The sequence below is a fragment of the Galeopterus variegatus genome, unplaced genomic scaffold (assembly GCF_000696425.1).
Source record: "Galeopterus variegatus unplaced genomic scaffold, G_variegatus-3.0.2 Scaffold1390, whole genome shotgun sequence".
Taxonomy (NCBI): domain Eukaryota; kingdom Metazoa; phylum Chordata; class Mammalia; order Dermoptera; family Cynocephalidae; genus Galeopterus; species Galeopterus variegatus.
In genome coordinates, this window is record NW_007727501.1 from 37,076 (window position 1) to 51,085 (window position 14,010).

The window sequence follows — 14,010 nt, forward strand, 5'->3', positions numbered from 1 at the left end:
TGAGCCACGGGCCGGCCCTAGGGGATCTTAACCCTTGACTTGGTGGTGTCAGCACCTCGCTCTCCAAAGTGAGCTAAACGGCCATCCCTATATAGGGATCCGAACCTGTGGCCTTGGTGTTATTAGCACCGCACTCTCCCGAGTGAGCCACGGGCCGGCCCTAGGGGATCTTAACCCTTGACTTGGTGGTGTCAGCACCACGCTCTCCAAAGTGAGCTAAACGGCCATCCCTATATAGGGATCCGAACCTTTGGCCTTGTTGTTATCAGCACCGCACTCTCCCAAGTGAGCCACGGGCTTGCCCTAGGTTTTTTGATCAAATTATAAACAAAGAAAGGAATTTAAGTTCAGCTTGTGAAACTATAAAACACCACCCAGCATAGCAGCTGTATTAAGTGTCACAAGGTGGAAACTGCCCAAATGGCCACCAAAGGATAAATGGATAGACACACAAACATCTTGAATATTTCCTGAGCACTGGCTGCGTCCTGGGCCCAGAGCTCACCTTACTGAACCGGTGGGAGCAGGACGAGAACTGGGGGATCTCTGTGGAAGACTCCTCATCGTTGGTCTCATCGTCCTCAGAGCCTAGGTGGTGGTAGCGTTCCGAACGTGCTGTGGGAGAGAGAGGTCTGTGTGGCCCACCTGACACCAACAGGTGACCTCAGGGGCTGTGTGGTGATGCAGGAAGGGTGTGTCAGGCTGGATGGGGACACCGCCCACGGCAAAGGCCCCAAAGTGGGACCAGGTGACCACCTGGCCAAAGAGCTCCTCAGGGGTATCTCCGAAGAAAGGCACGCAGCCCACCAGGAACTCATAGAGGACGACGCCCATGGCCCACCAGTCGACCGGCTTCCCGTAGCCCTGGCGGAAGATCACCTCCGGGGCGATATACTCAGGTGTCCCGCACACCTGGGCCAGGCAGAAGAGGGAAACTGAGGCCAGCCCCCAGCCTGGGAGAGACCCCAGGAGAGACGGGGAGGCTGCCGCCACTCTGGGAATAGGGGTGGGTGGAATTATGGAGGGACAGTTTTTGTTCTCCCTTTGCTGCAAAGTCTCTACACATCTCAGGAAGGGAGCCAGCCCCACACCCAGGCCCACCCAACCTGCCCGCCTACCCACCTGCTTGTCCACAAACTCCCTGGCGTCCTTTTCGATGTGGCCTTCGTAGAGGTTGGTGGCCATGCTCATGAGTCCGATCTTGGACAGGCCGAAGTCGGTCAGCTTGATGTGGCCGAGGGAGGTGATGAGCAGGCTGTGGGCAGGCAGGTGGCATGCTCAGGGCTGGGGCTGAGGTCCCTGGCTGCTCGCACCGCCCAGAACTTGGCCCTAGAGCTTGGCCAAGGCCTGACTCTCTCCAGAGAAGATCGGAAAGCACTTCCTATGTGCAGCCACGTTATTGAAAGAGCCACGGTGTCTTAGCAGTATTACAAAGCAGACATCTCTGTGCATCCACTGGGTGCATTTGGTGTTGCTATTGAGCACCTACTGTATACTCCATTGTTCAAAGATAAACTTTCTGAGAACCACGGTGTCTACCCACTGAGTGTTAAAACATCTCACAACACCAGCTGGTTGCATCTACAGTATATTTTTGTATAAATATTGTTATCTTAACAAACTAAACACTTTGCAAGCCCCTACTGTTTACATCCCCTTGTGGAAAAATGAACACATCTTGAGCACCTGCTGTATAAAGGAATATTTCTGTGCACCTGGTGAATGCACTCACTTTTTGAAAACCTGTGCATGTGCCACATATGTCTGTGTTTAAGTTTTCCTGTGAACTTAAGTACTGTATTTAAATGTTTTGTTAAAGATAGAATCATATGCACCAGCTTTATAAAGTCACATTTTATGCAACTCCTAGGTATATCTGCCACTTAAAAATAAATTTCTGGAAAACTCATGTCATATATCCATTGTGTAATGAACCATTTATTTGGTACCTACTGTGTACCCTAGCCCTATTAAAAAAAAATTCTGTGCATCTACTGTGTGCATCCACTATTTTTTTTTTTTTTAAGGAATGATTCTTGAGCAACTACAGCGTACACAGTTTGTGGGAAAGACACTTTGGTGCAGCCAACACCTCCCAAAACCAAGTCCTGGGGCCATCCATTAAGAGAAGTAATGTTCCCTGAACTCCTGTTGGCATGTCTACTTTCTAGAAAACATTTGTTTCTTGAACACGGACTACATCTCCTTTTTTTTTTTTTTTTTTAAAGATGACCGGTAAGGGGATCTTAACCCTTGACTTGGTGTTGTCAGCACCACGCTCAGCCAGTGAGCAAACTGGCCATCCATATATGGGATCCGAACCCGTGGCCTTGGTGTTATCAGCACCACACTCTCCCGAGTGAGCCACGGGCCGGCCCTACATCTCCTTTTAAAATTATTTTTTCCTTCTTACAAATGAAATGATATGATGCCTGGGATTTGCTTCAAATCATCCAGTGGGGAGAGAGGTACCAACGGGGCGAGGAGGAAATGGGAGTGGGGAGTGGGCAGGGACCCCAAACCCTTCTGTTACGGCTCAAACTGTGTCCCCACAAATCCATACTTTGTTGTCATAACCATAGTACTTCAGAACATGACCTTATTTGGAAGTAGGGTCACTACAGATGTGATAAGTTAACTGAGGTCACACTGGAGTAGGGTGACTCCTCATCCAATATGATTGTGTCCTTACGCAAAGAGGAAATTTAGATACAGACGTACACACAGGGAGAACGCCATGTGATGACTGGAGTTATGCTAAGGAACTACCAGAAGACAGGAGAGAGGCTGGAACAGACCTCCCCTAGAGCCTTCAGGGGAGCACAGCCCTGCTGACACCTTGATCTTGGACTTCTAGCTTCCAGATCTGTGACAGAATAAATTTCTGTTGTTTGAGCTACTTACTTTGCAGCACTTTTTAAATGGCAGCTCTAGCAAACTAGTGCACCATCCATTGACTTTTGGGTACATCTGAAATTTTCAAAAGTGAAAAGGAAAAAATATTTTTCTCAAGGTGCTATTGTGGGTGCCTATCTTTCCTTGAACACCCTGGAGCTGGACACCTTCCTACCTCATTTACAAATGAGGGTCTTGAGCTCAGGAGGGGCAGGTCCTGCCATGGGGTCTGACTCAAGACTCTCAAAAGACTCAGAAACTCTTGTTCCCTGGACCCCACCTCACCCCAGGATGACCCCCCCGGAGGCTGATGGTAACAGGTTTCCACTTCTCCAGCAGTGAAAGGGCCCCTGCCCTCACACACAGTAGGTGCTCAATGCATGCTGACCACAAAATAAAAACTTGGGCCTGAGGAGCTGGCCAGTTAGTTCAGTTGGTTAGAGTGCAGCCTTGCAACACCAAGGTCAACGGTTCAGTTCCCAGCACTGGCCAGCCACCAAAACAACCACAACAAAAAATTTGGCACACAGTCATCGTCTGATACTTGCTCTGCTCACCTTGTACATAACTGGTGCCCAATGAATACATGCTGACCAAAAAAATGTTCTTTATAAACCCAACGTCGATGTGTGAGGAGTTATTTATACTTCTGTCTGGACTCCTTAGAGCACCAAGCACAGGCCCAGGTATAGACAGCAGGTGCCAAATATATGTTTGGTTTATTTTCATTTTCTTTTCTTTTTTCTTAAAAAGATGACCGGTAAGGGGATCTTAACCCTTGACTTGGTGTTGTCAGTACCATGCTCACCCAGTGAGCTAACCGACCATCCCTATATGGGATCCGAACCCGTGGCCTTGGTGTCATCAGCACCGCACTCTCCCAAGTGAGCCATGGGCTGGCCACACATTTGGTTTATTTTTTAAGCCACTTGCAAACTACAGCATGCCCTGAAAACACATAAGGCTCTTTACACTTATGTTCACGTCTGCACACAGCCAGTTTCTGAGACACATGCAGTTCTTACATCCAGAGGTAAAATGCTGGCTCTTCCCTCTGTACACAGCAGGTGTTCAATAAAGGCAGGCAAGAGTGCTTTGAAAATTATACAGGATTTACAAAGCAGGTAGCCCTGTGTCTCCCAGTCAAACATGGAGGACCTGGCATGCAGTAGGTGTTTACTAGACACTAGAACAAACAGATGAAGGCTCTATAAACATGTTCTCTTCCTTTCATCCCTGCACTAATACACAGCAGGTGCTCAAGACGCACATGGTCCCTTCCTTCACATATAAGATTTTGCGATGTGCGTGTCCCTGTTCCCTGTATATAGCTGGTGCCTCATAAGTGCATGCTCTCTCCCCTTGTGCAGTAGCAGCTCTGGGAGTGCATGGTTCCTTCTCCTGTACACAGGGTGTACATCCTAAGTGCACATCCCCTTCCCGTGATCGGTAGCACCTCCATTTTCCTGCATTTAGCAGGTGCCTATTAAGTTCCTGCTCTCCTCTCCTCTGGACACACCAGGTACTCAGTATGTGCACGTTCCCTGCCTTCCTGCCAGGAGAGGTCCTGAGATGCCAACTGAGTTCCGGCAGCCGGGGCTCCTGAGCCTCTGTGCCACCCAAGCCTGTCTCCTGCACCACCCCCGCCTCTCCGGGCCCCGCCCCCCGCCTCTGCCCCCGCCTTCCTGGGCCCCGCCCGGCCTCTCTGGACTCCGCCCTCCCTGAGGACCGGAGCACGCCCGCTCACTTGTCTGGCTTGAGGTCGCGGTGCACGATGCCGTAGTTGTGCAGGTACTCCAGCGCCAGCACCGTCTCGGCGAAGTACATGCGGGCCATGTCCACGGGCAGCGGGCCCATGTTCTTCAAGAGCGTGGCGCAGTCACCACCTGGGGGAAGGGCAGAAGGGCTCATGGAGGCCCCGGGCTCCTGGACCCACCTCTCAGGACGTGCCCGATGCCTGTGCACCTTCCTGGCCTCGTGCAGTGTCCCCAGTCTGTCCTGAATCAGGGTGGGGAGTCAAGGGAGGGCAGACCCAGCCTCCTGATTCTCCCCAGCAGGGCAGCAGCTGTTAGCGCACAGTCCCTTAAACGCATGTTCTCTCCCTTTGCCAGCAGCACCTTCGTATTTGTACATGCCGAAGGTCCCACAAAGCCCCACCCTGGCCCCCAACCCTTCCAGTCTCCCCCCCTGCTTTTTTGGTGGCTGGCAGGTAAGGGGATCCAAACCCTTGACCTTAGTGTTACAACACTGTGGTCTAACCAACTGAGCAACCGGCCAGCCCAGCCCTCTGACCTACACCTCCCCTGCCCACTTTTACTCTTGGCCTCCAGACCTGTTCCCACCACTTCCCCCTGCCTAGGATGTCCATTCTTCCTCTGTCCCCAAGGGTCTCATCCTCCCACTCCTCTGTGGGCTCCCCCCACCCCAACCCTCCATGGCTGGACCCCCTGCCCCACACTGTAGTTCCCGAGGTCCTCCCAAGGCCAGCTGGAACCCCACAGAGGACAGAGCAGACTCTAGCTTGATCCGATGAGGGACTTTCTCCCAGGTGGAATGGGGGTGAGCTCCCCATTGCTGGAGGCATGCAAGCCCCAGTGCCCGTACCTTCCACGTACTCCATGACCATACACAAGTGGCGCCGGGTTTCAAAGGAGCAGAACATGCTGACCACAAAGGGGTTTTCAGCGAAGGTGAGGATGTCACGCTCCACAAAGACCTGCTGGATCTGGTTGCGCAGGATCAGGTTCTGTTTATTAATCTTCTTGATGGCGAAGCGCTGCCGTGTGTCTCGGTGCCGCACTAGGTAGACAGCCCTGGGGGTGGGGGGCTGGGCTTGTTAAGGCCTGAGATGGAGGCCCCAGTAGCCTCAGAACCCAACCTGGCCAGCCTTTGCCTGTGCTGTGCCCTCCACCGAGGACATCCTTTCTCCATATCTGGCCCCTCTCCCAAAGCAGCCACCCTACCGGTTTAAGCCACCATCGCCTTGTGTCATATAAATGAGCCACAGATGGCCTCTGTATACTGGCCTCTCTGTGTACTGGCCCTGAGGGCCAAACTTCACTGCAGTTTGAGACCCTTATCTCAAAAGCCCAGTGGTTGATAACATCAAGGTCAACAGTTCGGATCCCCTTACCAGCCAGCCACCCCAGCCCCCCAAAAAGCCCACTGGCACCAAACTCAAATTTTTACACATCCGTTTGTTTTAAACAGAGCCCAAAGAGGCAGGATTTTAGCCACTGAGAGCCTGCCTGCTTTGCATATGCTGTGAAACTGCACCCAGTACCTCCTAGCCATAGTTAAGAGAAATTCTGTTGATATAATGACCCTGAGCTGCTGCTGCCCTACAGAACTGTGACCCAGAGGCTCTGCACCTGTGCTATGGAGACACACCACCTAGTCCCAGGAGCTCCCTCTCCCCCTGGAGTTCCCTTGCCCCGCTCCCCTTTGGGATGGCAACTCCCCAAACCTTAGCCTCAAAGGTCTTATTTTGAGATTTCCCCTCTGTCCCCTGTGCAAACCTGTCAAAGCAGCACCTAAATAAAGCCCACTGAATGCTACTGCTCTCTTTTTCCTTGATCAGCCCCAACCCCCTAGAACCCCTACTCCTGGGGCAGGTATCATGGACAGAGCCCGTCTAAGGCAGCAGCCAGGCCGTGTGTCTCCATTTTCCTTTGCAGCCCTCAGTTTCCCTGAGTGCCATATGAGGGTGAATGCATGAGCCCTGCTGAGGTGGAAGCTGATGCAAGGGCTGCCTGGGGCTCAGTCATCCCCGTGGGCATCTGAGAAATGAGTCTATGGGGGACCCGAGGACTTACCCGTAGGCCCCGTTGCTAATGAGCTTGATGGTCTCAAAGTCGCTCTCACATGGCTTCCTCCGTGATGGGCCAACCAGGGCACGGCTCTGGGGGGCAACAAGGACTAAGGGTCCCGCCCCGCTGCAGGGCAGGCCAGGGTCCTTCTGACCCCAGTTCCAGACCACCAGTCCTGGTGCCTGATGCTAATTCCTCTCCCATCTAAACTTCTCGAGCTCAGCTTCCGAGTTTCTAAGCTTTTGCTCAAGCTGTGTCCTCCTCCCAGCAAACTCCTACGCATCCTTCAAAATTCACCTTTCCAGTGCCCCTCCAGCCCTCTCCTGTCTGACCTCCACGGTGGGACAGTCCCACTTGCTGCCACCTTCCTTCCCCAAGTCACAGGTGTTTATCGAGTGCTTACTACATGCAAAACCTCAGCAAGTCCAGCCCCTTCTGTGGCTACCTGGTCTACCCAGAAAGAACAAGATAGGTGGGAGAGCCCCAAAGCCACATGACTCACCTCCGGGGATTCGGGGGCTGGGGGCTGTCCTTCATCAAGGTGACTCAGCGGCACCACCTCTGCAAGATGAGGGAGGAGCCTTGAATGGGGCCTCTATGCTTGGCCCCTCAATCACCCAGCGAGTTCCCTAGGCCTCTGGGGCTCATCCTGGGCTGGGGACGAGGTGCCTCCCTGACCAGCTCCCATGATACTGTCACTGAATCAAACCCAAGAGTCTGGACAAAGCAACAACTGAGGAGCCTTCTAGAAGGGCCAGTGGGAAGCCCAGCCTCTGGATCACTGTTGTGATCAAACCCGGGCTCTCAGACTTGGGCCTTTGGACACAGGTTGAAACACATCCCTCTGGGTCCCGACCCTGCACATCCTCCTCAGCTCAGGGTGCGGCCCAGGGCTTGACAGAGGGGCAGCCCCTGGTGAGTGTTCAGGGAACGTGGTCTCCTCTGGCACACCCGGGTTTGCTCCCCTGGACCTCATCTGCCCAGAGCCTCAGCTTCCCTGGCTTTAAATGGAGCAACGTCAGTTCGGTCCCAGGATTAACACAGCAATGATGCTCAGTGAACCCTGTACACTGTTAAGACCCTGACTGTGTCTGGCCCCTGCCAACACCGTCGTCTGCCCCCAGTTTTCCTCCTTCCACCAGCCACACCCTGTCCTCGCTGCCTTTCCAACCCTCCAGCCAGGTCCAACCTCAGGGCCTTTGCCTCTGCCATTCCCCCACCTAGCTCCCGAGATCTGCACCTGGTTACCTCCCCATCCTCCATCCCTCAGCTTGAACATCACCTCCTCCCAGAGCCTCTGACCGCCTCCAGACTGAGCCAGGTCCAAGTTCAATACTCTTCTAGCACCAGATTGGTTCCCTTGTCATGGCTATTTGTGGGAGTTTCTGACCAGCTCCGTCTTGCCCTGTCTGGCCTCACGTCCACCTCTGGGCCGCAGTCAGATGATATTGGGAAAGCAATTTGTGAACTTGCAGGACAACGGGAAGGCCACTGCTAATGCTGGTCCCCAGGCATCCTGGCCCATCTCAATGTGGCATTTGAAGACACAGAGGCCCTAAGGCCCTAGCAGGTCAGGGGGTCTTACCCGAGGCTGTCTGACCCCAGAATTTGGGGTGCTTTCCCACAGGGGGCCAAGGGGACAGCCGCAGAGAGGTGAAGGACAGTGTGGTTCTGGCATTGTCTCCACCCCAACCTCTGCAGGCCTCAGTTTCCTCTCCCCACTCCACCCCCACCCCAGCTCACCCTCAAGGGGGTCCTTAGTCAGGCCCAGCTGCCCAATGATGTACTGTGGCAGGTCCGTCTTGATGCCTTGGCCCTCCCGGGCCTGGCCCTCAGCCGCCTCCAGCAGGTGGTAAAACTCCTCAGGGTCGAATTCCTGGGGACATAGGGGTGCTGGTCAACCGGTGCTTGGTCCCACCTCTGGGACTTTGCACATGCTGTTTCTTTTCCCTTGTGCAACCTCTGTGGTGGCTCCAGCTCATCCCCTGGGTCGCAGGTCCTGAGCCCTCCTTGGGGAAGCCTACCCAAGCCTGGCAAAACCCTGTGATCCTCTCAAAGCCCTGCACGATGGGACTGTCTCTTGTATCCCTCCAGGAGCCTGTGCTGGACATGCCAAAAGGGACTCACCAGACACTCGAGGAGCCGTGCCGGCCGCGAGATGATGATCAGCAGTTTCCGGACAAGCTGGACGATAAAGCTGACTTCCTCGCTGTCTGAGCGCTCGTGGGCCTGTTGGGGAGGTGGGCGGTGGCGTCACCCGCAGGCCCTTGGCCCTGCCCCACCCTGCTTGGGGACCCCCAGCCCTAAGTCCCCCACACACATCCTGCAGCAGCCGCTCCAGCTTCTCCTGCATCTCCAGGAAGTAGCGGGAGGTGATGAGAGCCTCGCCCGACTTGGCTAGACAGTCTCGGGCCAGCTCAACGATCTGGTGGTGGATGAAGCCCAGGACGCCGTCTGCCAGCGCCAGCCGGGCCCCAGGCACAGAGGCTGCCAGGAACTCCTGCAGACGGCCCTCCATCTGTGCCGTGGCCTGGGCAGGGGGAGACGGGGTGACCTGGTCAGAGGTCGAGGCTGGGGACAACAGGCACAGCTGGGGGCAGGAGAGGCACAGTCAGGGCGAGAGAAGAGATAGGATGGGGGAAGGAGGGGAGGACTGGCGCAGGAGAAGCGATGTACTTACATGAGTTGGGTCTGAGATAGAGATGAGAGGTCGAGGCTGGGGACAACAGGCACAGCTGGGGGCAGGAGAGGCACAGTCAGGGCGAGAGAAGAGATAGGATGGGGGAGGGAGGGGAGGACTGGCGCAGGAGAAGCGATGTACTTACATGAGTTGGGTCTGAGATAGAGATATGGGGACAGACAGAAATGGACAGATTGGGGGCACAACCAGGAAGACAGAGTGCTTTGGAGGGACAGCAACGTGGCAGGGAGTTGGAGCTGGTCCAGCCACCAGGCGCTGCCCACCTTGGGGAACCTCTCCCGGTACACATGATTCATCATGACGATCTCATTGTCGAAGGTCCCTGTTGTGCGTCCCGGGCTGAAAGGGGGTGGTTGGTTTGTGACATGCGACCCAAGAGTGAGCCCAGGGGAGGGGGTGGGGGCCCCTGAGCCAAGGTTGAGGACAAGAGTCAGAGACCAGGCTTGGGCAGAGTCAGGGCCACAGGGGAGCAGGGGTCACAGAGTGGGTCTCCAAGCCAGCCCAGGGAGGGGCTGGGCCTGGGGCCAGAGGTCTTGGCCCACCTGAGGCTGCGGGAGCGGGGACGAAGGCGGGGTGACCGGCCGCCACCCTCCTCATCAGCCACACTCTCTGAGCTGCGGAAGTGCTTGGACAGGAAGCACAGCTCGTCCGGCGTGGGTTGGAAGGGAAGCTGGTGGAGGCGCTCCCGGGAGGATGAGCTCGACTGGCGGGGAAGAGGGGATCAGGGCCATGGGTTCACGGTCGGTGCCACAGCCAAGACTCCAGCACCACCCCTCACAGCCCAGGCTATCTGCTAGCCATTGGACAGTAATACTCTTTCTTCAGCCTGGCTGCTTTGTATCTCTCAAAACCCCAGCTCTGATGCCCCCTCCTTTAGGAAGCCCTTCTTGCTTGCCCCCTTGGCAGCTCCATGTGCCCCTCTGGCCAGGTTCTGACCCCATGGGTTGGGAATGTCTGTATCCCCCAGACTGGTGGCTCCTTGGGGCCAAGGCTGGTCCTCTCAGGGGGCCCTGCATTGCCAGAATGTGACACAGAGGAGGCAGTCAGGATGTTTGCTGACAGCTATCTGACACCTTGAAAAAAACCAAAGATGTATCCTTCCAACCCTGTACCCGACTGTCCACCCTCCAAGATAGGGCTGTGGGTACCGAGACGGTGGAGCTCGGTGTGTTGGTTCCATAGCCAGAAGACGGGAGAGACGCAAGAGACCATCTTCTGCCGTCTGCCCTGGAAAGAGGGAACAAAAGAGTTGGAAGGAAGGCTTGGTGCCTGTGGTTCGTGGGGACCGAGGGTGGACGCCATGGCTAGCAGATTCTGGCCCCGTTGGAGGAAGGACTTTCTGAAAAGGCCGAGAACAGGAAGGAAGGCTGAGCGGGTCCACTGTGTGCTCTCACCTAGTTCTTCACACACCTCATCCAGGAAGCCCTCCCTGACCCCAGTGGCCAGTGTGTCCCCCAGCAGAGCTCCACCCTCTGAGCTGTAGCTGCTGGGGTACACACTGACCGCCCTCACCAGACTGGGCACTCCCAAGGGGCCAGAGTCTAGCCTCCATTCATGGCCATGTCCTCAGCCTCCCAGCCCAGGGCATAGCACACAGCAGGTGCTTAATAAATGTTGTTGAGTGAATAAGTGACATGAGAGCCTGGCACACAACAGGTGCTCCGTCTGCTCTGGTTAAGTGAGTTAGTGACGTTTTTAGTGAGGTAATGGGCTGGGTTGTGTCCCCTTCATCCCCGAGGGCTGGTTGAAGTTACCTGTCCATGCGTGGGATGTGGCTGCAGGAGGCCGTGCATGTGCCAAGGGTGGAAGTCAGAGGGAGAGGCCACCGCCAGGCAGGGGCCAGGGGAGGGGGAAATGCCAGTGAGGAGGCAGATCCAACCACCAAGTGCATGCCCCTGCCTGACCCCTTGCCAGTTGTGCCGACACCATCCCCCGAAGCCAGGGACCACTTACCTCCGGGCAAAAGGGAAGTTGACAGCCGATGCAGCAGAGAAGTTCCGAGGGCTATCCAGGGGACTGCTGCCTGCTGAGGAGGAGGCGGGGGAAACTGAGTCAGCAGGGGTGGAGACAGGACACAGCACCCACCTGCTGCTCCCACACTCACCCGTCGGGACTGAAAGCGGTGACAGGGGCCGGGAAAGGGTTGGCGAGGGTGTTCCTACCACCAAGCTCTTACGGTTCCCACTGCGGCAGCTGTGGGGGAGCAGGGGATGAGGTCAGGTGGCTGGCCCAGGTCTCAGGGCTCAGAGGACCACGTGCCCAGCCCAGCGCACACGTGCGGCCAGCTTTGGAGCGAGACAGGAAGTTGGGCATGCCACTCCCACCCTGCCCCTCGGTTGGGTTCCCTATGTGCCCTGCGGGAGTCACCACTTGATAAACATTGCTGAAATTATTGCCGTTGCTGGTATTGCCAGCGGTGGCACGAAGCATTTGCAGCCTTAATGGTGGCCACTGCATGTGGCCAGGAGCCCCTGGCCCACCATTTCAGGCTTTTGTGTTCATGATCTCACCCCACACCTTTGTCCACACTGTGGCCACTGCCAGGCAGAGGGTAGACAGCACCTGGGGCTCCACAGGTAGGTGGAAGCAGACCCCCTAATTCTATGCACCATTCCCTGAGACTGCTGCCCCAATCTCTTGGCAACCCCAGTCCTCCCCAAGATGCCCCTAAAATGCCACAGTCTGACCCAACTAAAAACCCTACAGTCAGCATCCTTCACAGTCGGGTTCTGTCCTGCTTGTCCTGCTGATGTCCCTCCCTCTGCCCCAGCTTCCTTCCGACTGCCAGAACCCCGGCCTGGCCTCTCACACCTTGCCCGGCTTCCTTGACCACCGGGGTCCTGGCCCAAGCCCCTGCCTTGGCAGAACGAAGTTGGGAGTGACACCGTCCCCCGCCCCCCAAAGCAGTCACCCAGCAACGGCTCTGCTCTCTCGACAAGTGCATCAGCCCACACACCCTAAGCCGCCAACGCAGCTCAGCCGCTGGCAAGAAGGTGAGATAAAGCCTGGGGGCCTCAGAAGGGCAGGGACAGTGTCCTGGGCAGAAGGTACAGGACAGGCCAAGGCATGGGAGGGCGTGACGGGCAAAGGACACGGCGGACAGGTGGGAGGGAGGAGGGGCCCAGCCTGTCCACGGCTGCATATGTGGCTGCCTCCTGAGCCTCAGTTTCCTCATCTGTATACCTCAAAGGATGATGGGAGGTTCGATGAAACCCACACACAGCACTTGGCTTTGGGCCTGGCCCTGGGTAAATTGTGGTGGGTATGTACGTTGCTGTCTGTCTCTGGACAACGCTCACGGGCTTGGCTCGTGGTGAGAGTGCAGGCAGTGCCTCCTGAGGGAATGAAGTCGCTGACATATGCCAATTGCAACAAGCCCCACAGGTAGGAGAGACCAGCTGCACCCATTTCCCAGACTGGGAAACTGAGCCCACAGACATCAACAGCCACAAGGATTGTTCCCCAGCCTGAGGTGCAGAAGCAAAAACGAAACCAACAGGTTCCTGCAAAACTTCCTGCCAAACCTCCCACCCTACCCTGAGCCAACATACACACGTTGGCCAGTCCCCACATCCTCTCCCAGCCCCTCACCTGGTTCCTCTCTCCCAGGCTGCACCCCTGGGCCCTCACTGCAGCACCTGCTGCTTCCAACAGCATTTGGGAAAAACGCTTGATTGGCCTCTCGCTTGCTGTCAGGAGAAGCCTTCTTAGAAGCACAGCCAAATTTGAGGTCTCAAAGGAGAATTAGGCATCATCCAATCACTCCCTGAGCATCTATTGAGTGCTGACTGTTTGCTCAACCCTCCCTGGAGGAAGCCCAGGACTTCAAGAAGCTGCCACTCAATAACTGTCCTAGTGAGACCCAGAACACAACAGAGAATAAGGACATGACAGAAAGCCCTGAGGCCAGTTTCCTGCACCCCACCCCTGTGGTGCCCATAAGCCCTTCCATGGTTCCCCAGGATCTTGGAGGAGAGTCTAAGCCCTCAACTCTGCATTCAAGGTACTTCAGCAGTTGGTTCCTCTGTCCAGACTGCCTGGGCTTCCCTCCGGGAATGCCCAGTCCAGCACCAAAGAGAAACTCAAGCACAGAGAGGTTAAGGAACTGGATGAGGTCACACAACCTGACTGTGGCTCAGCGGAAATTTGAACCCAGGTCCAGCAGAGTCCACAGCCCTCCCTCAGCCTCTCTGATATTCAGATGGGGAAACTGAGACTCCAAGAAACCCCAGGCTTTGCCTCCAGTCAACACCAACTATCTGGGCTCCTGACATCCCACCCACGCGCCAGCCTCCTGCAGTAAATATTTGCTTCTGAGCCAACATTTCCGTTGAATGGGCCCTAGGGACAGACCAGCCTCAGTTTTTCCAAGAAGCTCCTCCCTGGGTCTGCGCGGCCCTAGAGACCCAGGTTCGAATCCTGGCTCAGTCCCAACCCGCTGCTGCCTCCGTCACCACCGCAGCTGCGACCCCGACGGACAGACACCCCAGTCCAGGGAACGGGAAGCAGAAGGGGAGCGCCTGGGAACCCCGGGTCTACCCCGATCCCGCAGTGTTCTCCCCCATCCCCTGCTGGCGCACGCGGTGGCCCGCCGCGGCCACCGCC

The 14,010-nt window shown here is 56.0% G+C and overlaps 1 protein-coding gene across 1 annotated transcript in view; it reads right to left on the reverse strand.

The window, feature by feature from the left end:
• MAST3 (microtubule associated serine/threonine kinase 3) overlaps positions 1-14,010 on the reverse strand; it is a 37,585-nt gene that overhangs the window by 8,154 nt on the left and 15,421 nt on the right. Inside the window, exons 3-17 of the mRNA XM_008576711.1 lie at positions 11,510-11,598; positions 11,359-11,431; positions 10,554-10,632; positions 9,948-10,108; positions 9,669-9,744; positions 9,025-9,234; positions 8,832-8,933; positions 8,448-8,580; positions 7,207-7,265; positions 6,711-6,796; positions 5,500-5,708; positions 4,643-4,781; positions 1,123-1,255; positions 717-912; positions 506-615 (exon numbers count right to left, since the gene is read on the reverse strand). Of these exons, the coding sequence (XP_008574933.1) occupies positions 506-615; positions 717-912; positions 1,123-1,255; positions 4,643-4,781; positions 5,500-5,708; positions 6,711-6,796; positions 7,207-7,265; positions 8,448-8,580; positions 8,832-8,933; positions 9,025-9,234; positions 9,669-9,744; positions 9,948-10,108; positions 10,554-10,632; positions 11,359-11,431; positions 11,510-11,598 (1,855 nt within the window). The remainder of the gene's footprint in view (positions 1-505; positions 616-716; positions 913-1,122; positions 1,256-4,642; positions 4,782-5,499; positions 5,709-6,710; positions 6,797-7,206; positions 7,266-8,447; positions 8,581-8,831; positions 8,934-9,024; positions 9,235-9,668; positions 9,745-9,947; positions 10,109-10,553; positions 10,633-11,358; positions 11,432-11,509; positions 11,599-14,010) is intronic.